The sequence below is a fragment of the Semicossyphus pulcher genome, unplaced genomic scaffold (genome assembly GCF_022749685.1).
Source record: "Semicossyphus pulcher isolate SPU_LCO1_2020_fin unplaced genomic scaffold, fSemPul1.0.p SCAF_23, whole genome shotgun sequence".
NCBI lineage: Eukaryota > Metazoa > Chordata > Actinopteri > Labriformes > Labridae > Semicossyphus > Semicossyphus pulcher.
This window is the reverse complement of record NW_027211697.1, coordinates 5655771-5675924: the sequence shown is the minus strand read 5'-3', so window position 1 is coordinate 5675924 and position 20154 is coordinate 5655771. Positions and strand designations below refer to the sequence as shown.

Genomic DNA, 20154 nt, shown 5'->3' with positions numbered 1-20154 from the left:
GCATGTATTTTACTTATTAATTGTATTTTATTTAAAAGGGACCATGTACAGTTTAAAACATAAATGTCACCATTTGATGCACCGTACCAGATTATAGCTTTAATCTAATTCGCATCTGTAGTCCCTTGGCAGGTCAACACAAAAGGAAAAACCGGACAATAACAAACAGTACAGAGTAAAGTATACAACAAAGTTACACGAGAAAGAACACACCAATAATGCAAAGCTACACACAGAGTAGCACATCCTATATGCATGCTTGTCAAATAGAATCAAGCCATAAAGACTATAAGATGGGAAGCAAGATGAGTACAGAGCTGAGCAGCTTTTGACAGATTTTTTAAGAAGTTGGTTTTGAAGATGCTGAATGATGAGTTAACCTGAGTTGAGAAACTCCAGAACTTTTTTTCAGTGTTCACCATCAACTAGTTATCAATCAACTACGTCCCTTTAGACATTTTGTAGCTGGTTGTTTGCTTCAAGTTGGCTAATGTGACTTTTTCAGTAAACTGCCAGTGAAGAATTTATATTGGCAGAAGCAGTCAAAGAGGGATTTTTATATTGAAACTATTGTAATCTATTGTAAGAGAGAGAAGATGGCGCCAGCTGCTCTGTTTACATCCATCATGAGCTGCATGTTTTACAAAGTCCCCAAAAAACTTACGTTTGTATTTTTCACCCGCGATCTCGTTTTCACAGCACCGGATGAGCAACACATGAAGGAGGCTCATTGTTCTGTGTCGAAATGATCAAACCCGACTAATGAGACAGACACTACACAGCTTCACTTAAAATATTTTAAAACAGAGTAAGATGGCCAGTATTTAACAGAAAATTTCGCTCCTCAATCAATGCATTTACAGGAGGGATGTAACAATGAACGTGTGTGAGTGTGTGTGTGTGTGTGTGTTTTCTGATCAGCATGTGGGAGACGCTGCTCCAGGTATGGGAGAGACAGAATGCGAGGAACGAGTGTCCAGCAAGTTAATTGATCACAGATGACGATCTTTTTGACAGATAAAAAAAGACACGATAGAATTAATCGCCAAATAACCCCCTCAACACATCAGCGTGGACATACATTAGATTTGGTGTTAGGCTTATACATAATTTATATCGCTTGGGGAGAGTAACAAGGACACTAAGACAGTGGTTCTCAAACTTTTTCTGTCTTTGGAGAAAGAAAAATTTCCATTAGAAAGCGTATAAAAAGGGGCAGATGTCATTTGGTAATAATCGATCGATTGTTTTTATAGCTACGTCATTAATAATGTGCCTTGTGCACACGCAGCTCACATGCTGTTTTGAATTGCAAGAGAAAATATTTAACTTTTGTAACTTAATTAAACAGACTGCTGATGAAGGCAGTCAACAAAGCAGACAGAGAGACACACAGATAGAGGGGGGCAGGGCCAGCAGCTGTGCAGAGAGCAGAGGTGTAGTTGTGTTGGGGGAGTGAAGCGAAGCAAAGGGATCAGATTAAAATAGATTGTGAATTAAAATTTAATACATTGAAGAAAAGAGTACAATTAGAGTGTGGAAGTCTACATGTGATGTTGTTCTCACAGAAATCATTGACATATGCGAGGGCAACACGTTTGTGTACTGTGCCACCCGAAAATGAGTCCAGGTTGTCCAACGTCAAAACATAGTTCTGCCTGCTACATTTTCCAGACGAAAAAAACCCACACAGGAGCAGTGATGCGCCCCCCCCCCCCCCCCCGCGCCCCACAGTTTGAGAATCACTGCACTAAGGTCATCTCGTTACATCGGCCCCAGTGCCTTAAATTATTTTAACTTAAGATTGCTGGATGTGGTTGAGACAGTTTTTAGTCTGGCTTTTTAGTGGACTGCCTTACCAAGAACTTTAACGGCACACTCTGGGGTTTTCTGGATTCAGAGACTCTGAAGTGTCCACAAAAAGGAGGGTTTACTAATCCTTTGAAAAAGCTGCAGATAGAACGTCAGTGACATTGCTCTAGAAGTGTATAATCAAGCATGGCATGACAATTCTCACTTGACCAACACCATGTCATGCCTGCAAGATCAGGGACCTCATTCTGGACTATTACAGCTGCTTCAGCTTGAGAGCCACCTCTGTAACAGCTAGATCTCTGTTCCATCGGCTGGAGAAGGGCATAATCACTGAATGCACCATTTCGGTGATATTGTTTGCCTTGGCCAAGAACATGCTAGCTAATTCTGCAGAGGTGGAATGCAGAGGCCCACTCACCAAGTCAGGTGTGCGGCAGCCCCCCAGCAGAGCTTCAATGGATGATGTGAAGGTGACCACAACATCGGGCTGCAGACGGCTCCTCCAAGGCCTTGATCATCAGCTGGGCCTGGATGGCCTTCAAGCCAGTTAAGAGCTTGGGCAAGACCTTTGATAGCACCCTGAGGGACACCGCAGCACTCCAGCAGTGCCAGGCAAGTACGAATCTTGGATTTACCAATATGGCATCTTGCCACGACTCCTCTGGCCACTGCTGGTTTACGATGTCCCACAGATCACGGTCGAGGGCTTAGAGAGGAAGGTCAGCCACCTCCTGCGCAGGTGGTTGGGCCTACCTCAAAGCCTCAGTAGCATTGCCTTATACAGGAGGAAGAACAAGCTGCGACTTCCCTTCAGGAGTCTGACGGAGGAGTTCAAGGTTACCCATGTGAGAGAGATGCTGCTGTATAGAGACTCTAATGACATCAAGGTCTCTTGGCTGGCATCGAGGTGAGAACTGGCAGAACGTAGAGGGCATGAGGCAGTCAACCAGGCTGAAGCACAGTGAGCTGGTGGGAGCAGTGGCATTAGGGCCGGCAGGACTTGGTAGCAACCTAAGACCTCCCTACAACAAAGTCGAGAGGAAGGAGGGAGGTCCGAGCAGGGGTGGAGGAAGCCCGTTCCAGTACAGCAGTAGGGATGTGGCAGCAGGGGGCGTGGACCCGGTGGGAGCAGGCAGTCCACCAGAAGGTGTCATGGTCAGAGCTCTGTAAGGCCGAACCACACCGAATAAGGCTCCTGATCAAGTCGGTGTATGATGTCCTCCCCAGCCCATCCAACCCATTCTGCTTGGGATTGGTAGATACTCCAGCATGCCCACTGTGCCAGAGGAGAGGATCACTGGAGCACATCTTAAGCTGCTGCCCAAAAGCCCTGGGAGAGGGGCGCTACCGCTGGCACCATGACCAGGTGCTGAGAGACTTTGCAGAGGTCAGCACAGGGCCAGCAGGCCACAGCAATCAGCAAGGTAGTCCATTGCTTTTGTCAAGGCTGGGGCGAAGCCACAACAGCACTCAAGTCAACCAGGGGGGCTCTTGGCAACAGCATGGGACTGGCAGCGGAAGGTCGACCTAGGGAAACAGTTAAAATTCCCAGACACCATCGCAGTGAGCACGCTCAGACCAGACATGGTTCTGCTGTCAGAAACAACAAGGCAGGTGGTCCTGCTGGAGTTGACTGTGCCCTGGGAAGACCGGATGGAGGAGGCCTTTGAGAGGATGAGGGCCAAGTATGAGGAGCTGGCGAGTGCATGCTGAAGCAGTGGGTGAAAGACCCAATGCGACCCCATCGTAGTCGGGCCCAGAGGGTTTGCGGGCCAGTCACTCTGCAGAGCAAGGGGGCTGCACAGCAGGAGAGCCATCAAGAAAATCACAGCAGAGAAGGCATCTAGATGGCTGTGGATCAAGCGGGATGATCCGTGGACCACACATGCTACTTAGACACAAGACAAGATCCAGGTGACCCTGCCGCCGCCCACCCGATGACCCCAGGTTACATCACTGATGATTCTAAGTTGCACCAAAGGTGTGTTTGTTAAAACTATACTGACCTTGTACACCCTTATGTGCCTTCACAGGCACTGCACTCCTAGGGGATTGGTCTTTTGAGTGCTTGTTCCCTTGTCTCTGTGTCGCTCTTGGGGTTCAGTGCCAATACATTACAGTATACTCTGGCCACTAATGGGCCCAGCATACACAGATGTGCTGCATCAAGCCCTCACCTCACAAGGAGCCCTGGTGGAAAAGCATGACCAAATGCTCCACGAAAAAAAATGAATACTCTCCAAGGACTGAGCTCTAGTGTAGTGACCCTTCACACTCAACTCAACCATCTCTCCGCTCAGGCGACTGCCCCCACAGCTCCATCTGCCTCTGTGAGTAACAACCTGGTTGTCCCTCCTACTCCTGTCACCTCATCTCCTCCTCTCAAAGAGCCATTTGTTCCTCCTCCAGAGCATTACATTGGTGATTTAGGTTCCGGTAGTCATTTTTTGTTACAATGCTCTTTAGTTTTTGACCAGCAGCCCTTCAGCTATTTGCTTAATGGGAAGGCAGGACAATGGGCTACAGCTTTGTGGGAGAGTAGATCAGCAGTGTTATACACCTTTTCTTGCTTTACAAATGAGATGCGTAAGTGTTTTTACCACCCAGTGCAGGGACAGGAGACTGCTAAGCACCTATTATCGCTACACTAGGGAAATTCCTCAGCTGCTTCTTACTCTGTTGATTTCCATATTCTAGCATCAGAAAGTGGGTGGGACATCCTAGCCTTAATGAGTGTGTATACTAAGGGGTTATTCTGAACAGCTTAAGGACGAATTAGCTTCACGGGACGAGCCTAGCACATTAGATAGGGTCATTGCTTTAGCCATCAGGATTGATAATCGGCTGAGGGAAAGGGGACAGGGAGAGAGGTTCCAGGCCCCGAAACGTAGCACCACCAACTCCAGTATTATCTCAAGCTTCCGGTTTCTCAATAGCCTCCAGTGATCCCACTGCACCCCCTGCTGTTTCCAGTGAACCCATGCAGCATGCAGAACTCAGTTGGCCCCTAGTGAGCGAGAACGTCGCCTGAACTTAAAATTATATATTATATTAGTTTTAGGATAGTTTAAATTCGTGCAATTTACCCAAAATATAGCCTAGGTCTGTTTCTTGCTACATTACAGATAAATTGTGGAATCTTCAGGTTATTGGGATCAACAATCTCCCATGACCTGAAGTGGCCCACAGACACCATCAGGAAAAAGGCCCAGCGGAGGATGTATTTCCTACACCAGCTCAGGAAGTTCAACCTGCCTCAGGAGCTGCTGATCCAATTCTACTCCGCTATAATCCAGTCAGTTCTGTGCACTTCCATCACTGTCTGGTTTGGATCTGCCACCAAACAGGACAGGTACAGACTGCAAAGGATAATCAGTACTGCAGAAAAAATCATTAGGGCCGACCTGCCATCCTTTCAGGACCTATACAGGTCCGGGTTCAAGGAAGAGGGCAGGTAAAATCACTGCAGACCCATCACACCCCGGACACAAACTATTTGAACTCCTCCCCTCTGGTAAGCATTACAGGGCACTGTATGCAAACACAACAGGACATAAGAATAGTTTTTTCCCCTGGCAGTTACTCTGATGAACACTTGACTTAGTCTCAGAATGTCAGGAACAATTCATGTGCAATAACCCTGTGACACATACATGCTTGCAAAATACTTGCACATTGGATGTTTGAAACATCCAATGGGCAAGTAAATTTGTATTCTCATTATTTATTCACTGCTTAAATACACCATGTTCTCAATATGCAAACATTGCACTGTATAAACACAAAACTATGCACCTGTACATACTGTATGTATATATATATATATACACAGTATATGTATATTTTCCACTGTAAATAATGTTGTACCATCTAACTTATATTTATATATAGTCATAGCTATATATAAATATTAGTTAGATATGAGTTACAACTTCGCAATGCATAAAGAAAGAAGTCAAAAGAAAAATAGGCTTATGTCGGAAATGAAAAATCAAGAGAAGCAACATATGAAATATCCCAGCGATCAGAAATTAAAGGATTCAATGCTACTGACCAGAGCAGAGTTACAGGAAGTCCTACGTAAGGAAACAGCATTTGCACTATATAGACGGAAAAGTTATATTGGATCTGGAGATAAAGCTGGCAAAATGCTAGCACTAAGATTAAAACAAATTTGAGAGTAACTCTGCAATATCGGCTATATATGATCACAGTAGATCTCTAATATGTGAACAGACACAAATAAATTTAGCATTTCAAGAATGAATATAATCCAAATATGATAGATGACTTTCTCAACAATGCCTACCCCTCCCACAGCTAAACGATAATGAAAAGACTTATTTGGAGACAGACGTTCAGGAAATAGAGGTTAAGGCAGCAATTAAAGCTCTCACTGCTGGGGAAGCACCAGGACAGGATGGCTTTAGTATAGAATTTTATAAATGTTTCCAGGATGTCTTGTCTCCAATTCTGACCTCATTGTATAAGGATTTCATAATCACTCAGTCCATGCCTAGTAGTATGAGCACAGTGGTCATCTCCTTGTTACCAAAACCAGGCAGCAATTTACACACCCAGGTGTTGCAATTTCACTTAAAAGCCCCTGGAAACTCAGCTTGAAATAGCAAAAATGCATATATGATATCAGTTGTGAGTGTGTCATAAAGCATCCACAAAAATCTGAGTGAAAATAAACGTTCAGAACCACTAGAAAATCTTCTTGAAAAACAGCTCGTTTGGCTGTGCAGACAATTTCTCAGGACTGTGTAGGCGTGGCAGCTCCCGTGTTGATTGACACCTGCCGGGGTCCGCCTGTCCGAGTTCTCATGGCAACTGTCAACACAACAGTGGCGCATGGGAAAGCAGTGTTTCCTCTAGGATTTTTTTCAGCAGCAGGGTAGAGGGTTTGTTGTACCACCCAGGTATGTGCGCATGTGCATCATATCAAAACTATTGCTGTCAGGTGATTAAAAAAATGAATCTAATTAACTACAGGCTTTGTAATTAATTGATTTCAATTAATCTCATATATCAATGATTTCTGTGAGAAGCACATAACATCTGTCACAACTGAACAAGGACTTGAACCCAAATGCACGACTCAGGAGGCAAAAGTAGAAAATAAACAAATCTTTAATTATTAAAGTGCAACAGAAAATCACTCACAAGGAGGAAAAAGATAACTATTAAAGTACAACAGAAAATCACTCACAAGGAGGAAATAGGTCACTATTAAAGAACAACAGAAAATCACTCACAAGGAGGAAAACCTACTAACAAAACCAAGGGCTTGACAAAGTATCAAAACAAAAGTACAAAACCTGACAAGACGGGCATGGAGCAAATGCTGACAATTCCTGACGTGATGACGGCACGGAGCTGGTTTACTGGCACACGAGACAAGACGAACTGGCAACAGACAAAGGGAGACACAGACCATATATACACAGGGTAATGGGGAACAGGTGGAAACAATCAGGGCAGGGAAGACAATCAGACTGGCGGGAAAAACACAAGGGGCAGGGCAAGTTACCTGAAACGAGAGGAGAGTAGAATTTCAAAATAAAGCAGGAAACCATAAGACAACATAGACACAAGACATTTAAACACCGCCAGCTTTCTTGGCCATGACAACATGTAGACTTACCCTCTTTCTAGATGGTTATTTCTTACTTCAACACTTTAATTGTACTTTCTTCTTCACCTCATTAGGTTTTAATTCACAAACTACTTTAATCTGATCACTTTGCTTCAGTCCCCCAACACACCTGCACCTCTGCTCTCTGCACCACTACTGGCCCCGCTCAACCCCCCCCCCCCCCGCTTCTGTCTGTCTCTCTGTCTGCTGTGTTGACTGTCTTCATCAGCAGTCTGTTTAATTAAGTCACAAAAGTTACATATTTTCTCTTTAGCAATTCAGTTCTCACAGCACGTGAGTCGTGTGTGCACGAGGGACGTTATTAATGACGTAGCGATCTTAACGATCGATCGTTACCAAATGACATCTCCTTTTATAAGCTTTATAAAGCGCGACAATCAATGTATTTACAGTAGGGACGTACGGAGTTAGACAGACAATATCTCCTCATTTCAGTATAATATTGTGCAGCTTGCTGGAGGGAGATCGCCAGGGAGCTGAAAGTTTGATACTGAGCGCACAGCTGATATGGGCATGTGGATTGTATACACTGCGTATTAGAAGTGCATATGCCGATGTCAGCGATGCGGAGCGGACCCTCTTTTGCCATTAGAAGTGAACTGGTTCGAGGGAGTCACGTGATCGTCGCGAGTGCTGTAGAAGGTTTCAAATTTTAAGAATATTTTCATACTTCATGCTACTTTTTTAAAGTTTCGGTTGAACTTTTCGGTTTCTAAACGTTTTTTTCACACTCTGATGGCGGCGAGCTCAAGAAAGGCGGTGGGCAGAAAGGGGGGGGGTACTGCGTGCGTTGGGGAAAGAACATGCCTCTTGAGGATCACAGGTCCAACATGTGGGGGAAATTCGACTCCCCAGGAGGGATCAGGAATTTTGTTAATTGTTTATTATCTTGTGTTCATGTGTGTGGTTCATTCTTATGTACTCTCCCGTTCTTTGGAGAGTGTGGGGTTTTTGGCGACCGGGGTTTTGTGAATGGGTCAGATCTCTCTTTGTACCCTATTTTCTCACTGGTCGGATCACAGCACTGCCTGGAGTATATTTTATTTTTTCTTCTCTGATTTTGAATATAGCCTGCTGCATCACATGTTGGTTATTGTTAATCAATATGAGTAGTTTACATGTAATTAGTTGGAATGTAAATGGGTTGAATGTACGGTGGCCCTGAGAGCTCAACGCACAGCAACTTAAGAAAACACATGCAAATACACAAAACACAAGCAAATTAAGAAAACATCTTCATCAATTTTACAACACATGCGCAGCATTTAGAAAACGAGCAGCAAATACAAAAACGCTGCAAATACAAAAACGCAGCAAATAGAAAAACGCAGCAAATAGAAAAACGCTGCAAATAGAAAAACGCAGCAAATACAAAAACGCTGCAAATAGAAAAACGCAGCAAATAGAAAAATACAGCAAATACAAAAACGCTGCAAATACAAAAACGCTGCAAATAGAAAAATGCAGGAAATAGAAAAACGCTGCAAATAGAAAACGCAGCAAATAGAAAAATGCAGCAAATACAAAAACGCTGCAAATAGAAAAATGCAGCAAATACAAAAACGCTGCAAATACAAAAAACGACAACGGAAACTGTTTCCGGGGGACAATAAAAAGTGATGAACTCGACCGCAAACAGCTGGGACATGTTTGTTGTTGTTGCCAAAGTTTGGGACTCATTTCGGCTATCCGTCAGTGGGGTTGAAAAATGTGCTAAAATGTAAGTATGTTGGTTTGTTTTAACATTGTGATCGCATGATTCAGACATTATTGCTAGATATCTGCTGTTAAGCTAGCGTTAGCATTTTGCTTATTATTAGCCTGCCAAGTCAAGTAATCTTATGGAATAACGTGAACGTTACACCCAATTAATTGTGAAACAGGTTGGTATGTTAGCTGGCTATAACGTTAAGTTACTGTCAGAACCCCCAATAGTGGACAAGCAAGTTAAACTACCTACAGGTTTTGCTGACATGACTAATGAAACCTGTGACTTTGCTTAATTTATTTACTATTTAACAATCTCTCTGTGACGTTTTCTTAAGAGTATTGGACTAGATTTCCATTTCAGTGATAATAAAAGTGTGGAGGTTAGACTTTTGTGTGGTACAAGCTGTTATCTTAAGCTAATCATAAGTGCCTCATGGGACACTTACTTTAACTGAGCCATAAATAATGTTATCAATTAACTTGTTTTTCATGTCATGACAAATCAAAATGTCTGCTATGAAAATGATCTATATCATTCGAAGGCATTCCAATGCTTAGGCCACCTGTTAATATCTTTTTAGATAATAGTCACACTTGCATTAACATTAGTCCTTTTCCCCAGGTGATGTATTGCCCATATTGTGGAGACGAATTGGCTGGACATATTGTATGTTTTTGTGGCTCCTGTGGCAGCAACATACAATTTTTGGCAACTTTTCTAGAAGGTAAGCTCTGCCCTCAAAGTCAAGCATTTCACTAGGGCTTGGGTTTCAATGTCTTATTTGTGCATGATTTGGTACCGTGTTAAAGAATGACATACAGTTACTAATGTCAGTCATGCCGATTTTAGCACATTGTATATCTACTGATTTAAAAAAATAAATGCCAATAAGTAAAAATCGAGTTACATGCCTGGCAGAGTTGGCCAGTTGTGCGAGTTCCTCCTCCCTCACATGCTTATTATTGATATCAACTGGTAGAGTGCTTGGTCTGGTGGGTTATCTTTTCCTAACCTGCAGGTTAGGCTCTGCACACCATGGTTAACCCACACAGATGGCTGTAATTATTTTGGTTAATTAGACCTCTTCTCAGGACTGTGAGGTGTGCACAGACTTTGTTTAATTGACATCTCCCTGACTCTCCTGTTAGCTTTGTTGCACTGGTCAGGGTGGACTAATTACGCTTTAATCATTCGTATTAGTGCATATACACAATCTGAAAGAAATATAGACAAAAGCATGTAAGTTGTTGTGTTCCTAATGACACAAAAAAGGTGTGAAGCTGATATGATGCATGCATGCACAATGCTCATTGCTCATTCGTTCAGTTCATTCATTTGATAGTGCTGTGAGTCCATCTGCAGATGCTCTGAATTAAACTTTCAAAGAAAGACAGTTCTTGACTTTGTGCTTTATTAAACAAGAAATTGCCACCAGAAGACATAGTCATGCGGAGTTACCCCAGAAAATATTTGAATGCCTGGATTTGTGCACACATTGAGCAGATTAAATACTTACACTTTTATGCATCAAACAGCTCACTTGCTTACTACAGATACATTTTTTGTTTATATTTGATTTCTCTGTGGATTCCTGCATTTCTAATGGCCCTGTTCTCTTCAGGCCCAGGACCTGTGTCAGATGAACTCACAGAGGCAGACCTTATCCATAAATATTTCTCAGAGGGCCACACATATGAAGTGATCCTTGATTTTCTCAGAACAAAGCACAACATTTTTCTGAGTCTGAGCACCTTAAAGAGGAGGCTAAAGGATGCAGGCCTAACTAGGAGGACAGACTATACTCCCATTGCCGCTGTGCATGCAACTGTTGCACATGAACTCAGAGGCTCAGGTCAGCTTTTAGGTTACAGAGCTATGTGGCAGACATTGCGACAAAAGTATTTCCTGACAGTCAAAAGAGATGATGTAATGCATACAATTGCCAGACTGGATCCATCTGGAGTTCAAATGCGCTCTAGACGCAGGTTTGTCCGAAGAGGATACTATTCAGCGGGACCAAACCAAGTATGGCATGTTGATGGATATGATAAGCTAAAACCCTTCGGTGTTGCCATCAGTGGCTGCATCGATGGGTTTTCAAGGAAAGTAATGTGGCTCAGGAGTGGCTGCTCTAATAACGATCCAGGGATCATTGCTCAGTATTATATGGAGTGTGTATCAGAGTTTGGACAACTTCCAGCGCGCCTTCGCACAGACTGTGGAACAGAAAATGGCACTATGGTAGCCATTCACTGTGCATTAAGATCAGAACATTCAGATGACTTTGCAGGAGCCCTCAGTCACATGTATGGCACATCAACTGCAAACCAACGAATCGAAAGTTGGTGGTCCTTTTTCAGAAAGCAAAGGTACAGGCATTTTAAGGTCAAAGAACATATAATATGTAATGCTGCTATTTAGTCAGTCCTGTGGGGGTTGTCTTGTGTGTTTTTGCATCCCATACACTTTCAACAATCTATAATATAAACAAATAACACTAGAAATACAGTTCAATAAAATAAGGCTGTATTAAATAAGTTAATTGCAGAATGCAATCACAGTTTGTTTTTAGTGGATCCCTGGATGTTCCAGCCCACCTGTGTGAGTTCTCTCAAGTGTAGCCTTGGTATTCCCTGGGGTCTCCTCCCCAGGTGAATGGTCCGAGTATATCAGATGCCCAAACTATCTCTACTACCAGTGTGAGGCTTATGGTTGGTGATCCAAATGAATCTTTTTTTTCCTGTTGCTGTTTGTTTACATCAGTGATGTTTGTAAAAAAAAATAAAAATTATATATATAATATAATATTACACACTTTATCTGAAGCTACTCTAAGGTTTCAGCAGTCTGAATTAATCATATCAAGTATGTATGTGCCAAAGTTAGTGTTTATTGTACCAAATTCCCTCTTTGCCTCTCTCTGGACACTGTTTCCTTGCTGAGTGGCAGAAGAGGGATAGTAACACGAACATGGGATTTCACTCTTAAAAAAAAGACTATAACTTTGGAAGGTATCCACTTGATTGTACTACCTCAAACTGCATATTAACACCAGATTAACTTTAGAATGTATTTTTGTGCAGAATTAGGACTGTGGATTTTGTACCCCTTGTACACCTCACGTACACTGGAAGTACATTAAGAATGGATGTCTTAAAAGCCAGTATGAACAGTAGAAATGATTATAGCAAGAAAAACCTGTTTCTTTGTTTATGTGGGCATCTGATTATTTTTAACACACTTGAAAAATCATGGATCCTATTCTTTAAGGGCCCATAAGCAACAGCCTTTTTCATTTGATATGTGGTTGTTCTAAACAAATGCAGAAATCAGCCATTTAATAACAGAAATATGTTTGTTGTATGAACTAGAAGGCAGACCATCTCACAGTTCACAAGTTAACAAGTGACTTTCTTCAAGGTCCATAGTTGCCTTTTACAGTGTACTGTGGATGGTTATGACATGAGTGAACACATTTCACACATTTCAAGTATGGTTTATAATATTATGAATAGGGATACCAAGCACTGACATAGCTTAAGATTCTGCAGGTGAATCCAAAGCATAAATCCTGATTTACAACCTGGCTTGTTTAAATTAAAAAAAACATTTGCTTTTAGAAATAATTTCTGTATAACAGATTCATTTATTCAGCATTATGGTGAAACATTGTGTATGTTGTCATTTCACCATTAGGACTCAGTTCTGGATTGATCTCTTCAGTGACCTGAGAGAGAGGCATCTTTTCAACGGCAGCCATGAGCACAAGTGCCTTCTACGGTATGTCTTCTTGGATGTCTTACAGAAAGAGCTTGATGAGTACAGACAACTCTGGAACAACCACACCATCCGACCTGTTCGCCAATCCCGTTGTCCATCGGGCAAACCAGAAGCCATGTACCACCTGCCTCACAGGTTTGTATTATACCCACGGATATGTGACCATGTTCAGGATATATCAAATTGCATTTTCACATGTACGTTTAATTATTGTTTTGATTTCTGACTGGCCTTAGGTTTGACGGAAGGGAGTGTGGATTCTCAGTGTCCCAAGAAGACCTACACCCTTTTCACGACATTCTTCCAGCGCAGCGCAGTCTGTGTGGGGATGGTAATCTTCAAGTTCGTTTTGCAGACTTGGAGAGACAGAGTGGACTGGCTCCACCAGTCAACTGGACAACAGCTGTGGAAAATTATATATCACTCAGAAATATGTCTGGACTTTAACATCTTCAGTTTCCGATTCTGCAACATAAAATTTGTCTGGTATAGATGCATGTGTTACCTATGCCATGGAGATTAAGTCTACTCAGAAACACCTAGGTAGCTTGATGTGCTATTGTGTGTTATTGATGTGAAAGGCACATTTGTGCTCCCAGGAGGGCATTCATTTGTGGGATCCTGTGAACTACCTTAAGCACCATCAAGCTAAATTCTTGTTATATAATCAGTATTGTACTCATCTAAACAGTATAAAACTGTGAAAGTAACTATTCACTGGGTAGATTATTGTGCCTTAGCAGAACTCAGAGGACTGGATTTTTGTTGTTATATAGTTTGTTTAAATAAAGTAACATCCAACAGCTTCATGCATTTGGAACTAGTGATTTATTTCTTCTCTAGATTTGTTAACACCTGTGTTTTTATTTATTACAGTCATTTTGTAAACAAACTCTTCAGTTGTGTAGAAGAATATACTGTACATTTGGGTACTGAAAAAAAAAACTGTCTTTAAGAAAAATTTAATTTGTCAAAACAAAATTGTTACATTGTACTTCAAAATTGTGTCACAAGTGTAACTGTACAATCAAAACTATTAACTGTTTAATGGCTTGTTTGTTAACTCTAACAAAGTGCAGGTTAAACATCTAAACATCTGAATGATACATACATGTCTGCATTGCTAAAATAGCAAGAACATAAAGAATTTGAATTTGAATATATTAGCTAACTCTTAACCTTAACCTTGGTTTACCAGCCAAATAAGTTTGGCTTCAAGGAAGCCCAAACCCAGGGGAGTTTTGTATTCCATAATCCATGGCTTGTTGGAACTCTTCGTAGCTGGGTAACATTGGAATTTTGATTGTGTTTGAACACACATTTGCCACAGGAAAGCGTGAGTCCTTCTGAAAAACCAGCTGTGGCTGTGGCTGTATTGCAGCAGGAGGAACTTCCCTCAGCCCAGTTCCAAACATGAGGACATCCTCCAAAGACAGGCTTCTGTCTTTTTCTGGGGGGTGAGGGCAAGAATAAGAAAAATAAGTTAGACGTTTGTTCTTTTAAAAATTAATTATGGCAGAATGGAATTGCTGCATTTTTATGTGTTGAAACTGTTATGGCTACATTTTATGCACAATTTGTGCAGTCATTGCCTATTAGCTGTACAAGGGTGTGCTCCAAAACCTGAGCACAGTGCTAGTTTGTGTTAGATGGAGGCAGTTTGTAATTTCTGCTAAACCACATGTGGCACAACAATGGAACCCTTATCCCTGTTTAACATCTCATGGAACGCACTTGTATGATTATGGATTTACCCCTTAGTGTGTAATACTACTTGAAAAAACATGCTCCTTTATCGTAATATTACTTGAACTGGCATAACTCTGTTACTTTACATCTCACTGTTTGTTGCAGTGATAAATCTGCACATTTCTCATAATTTTAACAATAGATAATACCTTCAACGTAGAGCAGATAGTCTTGCCAGTAGCTCAGTACTCTGGCCTCCTCCTGACGCTTGGTGCTACCAGGTGGACTGAACTGCACGTGAAAGATGTTCTCCACAGCATCAGCTGTCAGCTTGGTCTCAGTGTAGCACATGAATGATAAGAAGAGTGAAGGATGCTGTTCCAGGGCGTTGACAAAATCAAGCGTTGCTAGTCCCTCCTTGAACCTACGAAACATACAGATTGACAGTCGCTCTATTTACAAAAGTAAAAAACTGTACAATATGGGGGATATTTCCCATTTCAACAGCCAAAAATTAGGTGACACTTTAAGTCCCCCTATTTAGCATTTATAAGGACTGTAATATATAAACATTTAATAAATGGTATATTTCTAACACTACAATGTGGTTGTAGGCAGGTAAGTGTTCATTTATGTATTTGTCAACAACTGTAACTCCTCCTGTGGGTACACATAAGAGGAGGCGGATGTATAAACATATAATTGACAGTATAGTAAAAACAAAAGTTGTAGTAATATAAAATATGTGTTCATAGAAGTTGTAATTGTTGACAAATACTTTACATTAATAAACACTTAAAATGTCCTGTCTAAACACATTATAGTGAAATTAATATATTTACAGTGCAATGGAAAGCAAGACACAGAACTTTTACTAAATATATTTCCTATTTTCCAGTACTTGAATGGGGCTTTTCTTTTAGATTCCTGTAATGTAATCCCATGTGAAAGCCCAAGAACGATTTTGAAAAATACTTATGTTAAGTAAACAAAATGAACTACTGACTTTATATTAGACATATGTTAAATGCCCACAGAAAAGACAGAATATGTTATACCTCTGGATGGAAAGATGATTTCGGTAGATGAAATACCACTGAATGTAATCATCAACCATTTTCTTCTTATCCTCCAGTGTCCTCAAGAAGCGACAGCAGCCTGCTGTCTGAAGCATGCTGGAGTGCTTTTCTGTGAGTCCACGTAGTTCACTTAGTGATGTAGTGCTCTTTATCTTGTGTAAAATATAAAACAATTAATTGTTTTTTACTCACCAGTTAACAGACCACATTACATTCATACAAATTACTATGGCTGGGACCACTCAATTTTAAACAGTGGTTTGTACTGGATTTGTTTGGATTTCTGTCACTCGGTCAAAATGACACATTTGTATATAGGGAGGTGGGATTTTCTACAACAGGCCTTCTCACAACATATAAAAGTAGCATATAACACTAATGCCAGAATAGGAAGAATGAAAATACTAAATACTGTACATATGTATATTCTACATATTCATTATTTATGGTCTACCAGAGGTTACAGCACCTGTGCACACCAATTAAAAGAGTTTTCTGGGGTTTGGTACATCATTCCCAATGAATCTGATAAGAATATCAGGTCTCAAGCACAAAGCTATAATTACATTGGCTTTGGGTTGTAATGGCCATTAAATGTGGGATTCTGATGTTGAATAAATGAACCAATTTTGAGAAAAACGCAAATAAATGTTTCTTTGGAAATGATGAATTCATAAACATAAATTTAATTTTTTAAGACCTGATATTGATAACACTGAATTTGAGACATTTAATTCAAAGACAGGTTTGGAACAACTATTTTGAATTTAGAGTCACTGCCCATATAAAAGGTGACATCCCTCGCATACCCTCTATTACAGTACTGTCAAACATACTGTTTGTACAGCTATTAAAGTATCAATATTTGTTGATAGTTTTGTGTGATTCTGTGATTTCTTGAAATTGCTTATCATCCCACCCCACAAAATTACCTCAAGGAGGGCCTTCTTCACTTCATCATCGGGTATATCCTCAATTGGAGCCTCAATTGTCTTTACCTTACCAATGAGGTAGAGGAAGAAGTTTGGGGAGAGACAACGAGGCCCAGGACCGCCATGGACAATGGAGACTGCAATCATTCTTCCAATATGGAAGTATTCATCATCTTCTGCAGCTAAAAATGCAAATATTGCTATGTTAGGACAAATTGATTTACACAATTTTAAAAACGTGATAAAAAAGGATTACCTTTGCTATCAAATGAGAGGTATTTGGCATCGTCTTTGCCTTCCAATATTCTTCTCGTCTTGATGGCATCCATCAAAAGAGTAAGGAATTCTCGAGTAGGCCCACCGGTGTCCAAAGCCTCTTCCGTCTGCCCAACATCATCTGTGAATTTCACCATCATGCTGTAGGTAGGGTCATATGTGGATCGCTTGAACCCTCTTAAGGCACCATCCCAGATATTGGCCCGGTTAATGTTGAATCTGCTACAGGAGGTTGTGTTTAGCTTCTGAGACAGATTTGAGACCACATCTGCAGCTGTCAGTTCATCACTGTAGAATAAGCAAACAGTCAGTGAAAGGTAAGAAGGTATTAAGACTGTCTCATCTAAGTTGTGTGGATTATTTGAACTGTTGGCAAGACTTTGGGTTGCAGTCTTTTATGGGCTTTTTGTTGTGAGTAAGCTATCTGACATTACTGGAAAATGCTAAGCATAATTCTGACATTACAATGTTTAGTGAGTCATAGATTTTGAGAGGTCCTTCTGTGTGACCACAGTCTTCTGCATGGGGACAACTGAGGAGAGACAGCTTGGCAGTTTTTAAACTTCTTACTTGGTTTAATATATCATATGACTATTGAAAGCAAATACATTTTCTTTAATTTGGTTTGATACAATAAACATTTGTTTATAGAAGAAAAACAACTTTATATGTGATGTCACCTGTCTTCCTCTTGCAAGTTCTCTACTTCCTCAGAATCTGAAGAACTGCTGCCAATGATGACAGGTGCATAGATATTGGTGTATGTACTGCGGAAGGAAGGTACAAGAATAAGTGCTTTTTTAAATAAACAATGAAATACAGTTAATGTAGAAAGTATTCTGACAGAGATGTTTTGTTGTTTTGGCTCTGTACTCCAGTACTTTATCCTAATAGTCAGTGTTTAACTTCAAATCCAGTGTTCTTGAGTACAGAGCCAAAACAATGAAAAACTATGTCACTGTCCTAATACTTTCTTGTACTGTAGATGTCAGAATAAAAAGTCTAACTTGTAGAAGTCACTTGAAGTACGCTGATCTGCTGTGGTGGTCGTCAGTTGGGGTTTTGTTGCAATCTTGGCCTGTAGCATTGATAACACCACACAGTAGAGCACAATAACAATTCCAAAGACATCACATAAATAAAGAAAACAGATGCAAATGTATTAAACTTATTATTATATGAATATTACATACTTGACCATTACATGACTGGGATGTTGATGACTGGGATGCTGTTGCTGACCTAAAAAATACACATGATTTAAAATGATTTAGAAGGAATTTCCAGTGTTATACAGATCATTAAATACTTTCTTTATAGCAATTTCAAAAATGAATGTAGTGAAACATACTGACATTCAGGTACCAAAACTATGTGTCAGCAGAAATTGAACTTACCAATGTCTACGCTCTGGTGTACTGCTTTCAGGACTTGTCCAAAGCTGTCAAGTGTAAACATCAAACCTTAAACTCATTCATAGCATTAACATAGAATCTAACCACTAGATATGCCTTTCTATTCCTAGAAATGTTGTCCAGGATATTTTAATGTATTATAGCTGTACTGTAAGCACATACATCTTGAACAAATAAATCCCTGAGATGTACCTACCACTGTGTCAGAAAGAGGTGACATGTTGGGTGGCGCCCTAACAACAACTTCATCATCCTCATCATCGTCTGAAAATGAGTGATCTCTGTGACCTTACAGCAGATTTTGTGACCATTATCCATTTCAAATTACACATCCAATCATCTTGAATATGAAGGCTACAAAGCAATTTAACTGTAGCTGGAATACCACAAATTCAAAGCACTAATCACAAAAAGTATTGATATTTCTATTACATGTACATATAATGTATTACAATACTTACTGTCTGACAACAAGTTCTCAAGGGTGCAGATGTACAGTGTAATCCGTTGATAAGGTTTTCCAATGGCCTCTTTGTAGTGTTCAATGGTAAAGGGTGTGTCAGTCCCAGGAATGTTTTGTATCTGAGAGCCATCAGGATAGAGCAAGACATATTCACCATCTTCCATGTCTTGATTGAAATCTTTTAGTTTTTTCATGGCAGCTGCCAACAGTTGCTCAGACGACCACTGAGGTTCAACATGTATAGGTAGGCATTTCCCTCTTACAGGCTTGAAGCCATAAGTGGTCTTGCTCATGATCCCAACTGAAATCTAGAAATCAGACAAGATGCAAGACAAAAGATAAAGACTTTTGTCTCTGACAATGCAACTTTACAATTTCAAACATCAATATTAACTTACCTTGACTGTCTTCTTTGTTTTGTTTTTGCTTTTTGAGAATGTCCTCCTCTCTGTCTCCTTTAGTTCGCGGTATTTCATGAACTGGTCAACAGCTGACTTTGCTGGGATGGCACATGCATCAGTCACTAACACACAAACACACACACAATCAGAGAGAGAGAGAGAGAGAGAGATTGATTAAAGGTAGTTCCTATAATTTGACGGGGGTCTGGGTATTGTCACCATGTTGGCTGACAGCCCAAAGCATCGAACATTACAATGCGTTACAGTAGCTAATGTACAGGGAGCTCAGCAAAATAATGTTACCTCTGGACACATTTTGAGATGACCCATGGTCTTCACCTGCAGTTGTAGACACTGTAGAAGTGCCCGCCACTATGAAGCGTATATCTCACCCACAGGAACAGCAAAATTTTGGAGGGTTCTCCAATTTGAGGCCACAGAAAGGACAATACATTTTGATCTGAAATAGAAAATGCAAAAAAAGGCAACTTATTTTGACTAGTTTTTAAGGATTAATTAAACAATTTGCTATTAATCTGTCTTTGAAAGTTACTTGGTGACAGTAACACTAACATGTGACAGTTTTGACAGTAACTTAACGTTATAGCCAGCTAACATACCAACCTGTTTCACAATTAATTGGGTGTAACGTTCACCTTATTCCATAAGATTACTTGACTTGGCAGGCTAATAATAAGCAAAATGCTAACGCTAGCTTAACAGCAGATATCTAGCAAAAATGTCTGAATCATGCGATCACAAATGTTAAAACAAACCAACATACTTACATTTTAGCACATTTTTCAACCCCACTGACGGATAGCCGAAATGAGTCCCAAACTTTGGCAACAACAACAAACATGTCCCAGCTGTTTGCGGTCGAGTTCATCACTTTTTATTGTCCCCCGGAAACAGTTTCCGTTGTCGTTTT

General features: G+C 40.7%; 1 protein-coding gene and 1 pseudogene across 1 annotated transcript; one reads left to right on the top strand and one right to left on the bottom strand.

Moving 5' to 3' along the window:
• Nucleotides 1-922: 922 nt before the first annotated feature.
• On the top strand, nucleotides 923-3711 carry LOC138603210 (uncharacterized; annotated as a pseudogene).
• A 10471-nt stretch (nucleotides 3712-14182) lies between these two features.
• LOC138603209 (G2/M phase-specific E3 ubiquitin-protein ligase) lies at nucleotides 14183-19115 on the bottom strand. Its single transcript, XM_069674912.1, has 9 exons — nucleotides 18821-19115; nucleotides 18149-18186; nucleotides 17952-18022; nucleotides 17625-17711; nucleotides 16925-17232; nucleotides 16669-16850; nucleotides 15716-15888; nucleotides 14867-15081; nucleotides 14183-14418 (listed from the first exon to the last, which is right to left on the bottom strand). The coding sequence occupies exons 1-9, from the start codon at nucleotides 19113-19115 to the stop codon at nucleotides 14183-14185; spliced, it is 1605 nt and encodes a 534-aa protein (XP_069531013.1).
• Nucleotides 19116-20154: the final 1039 nt, after the last annotated feature.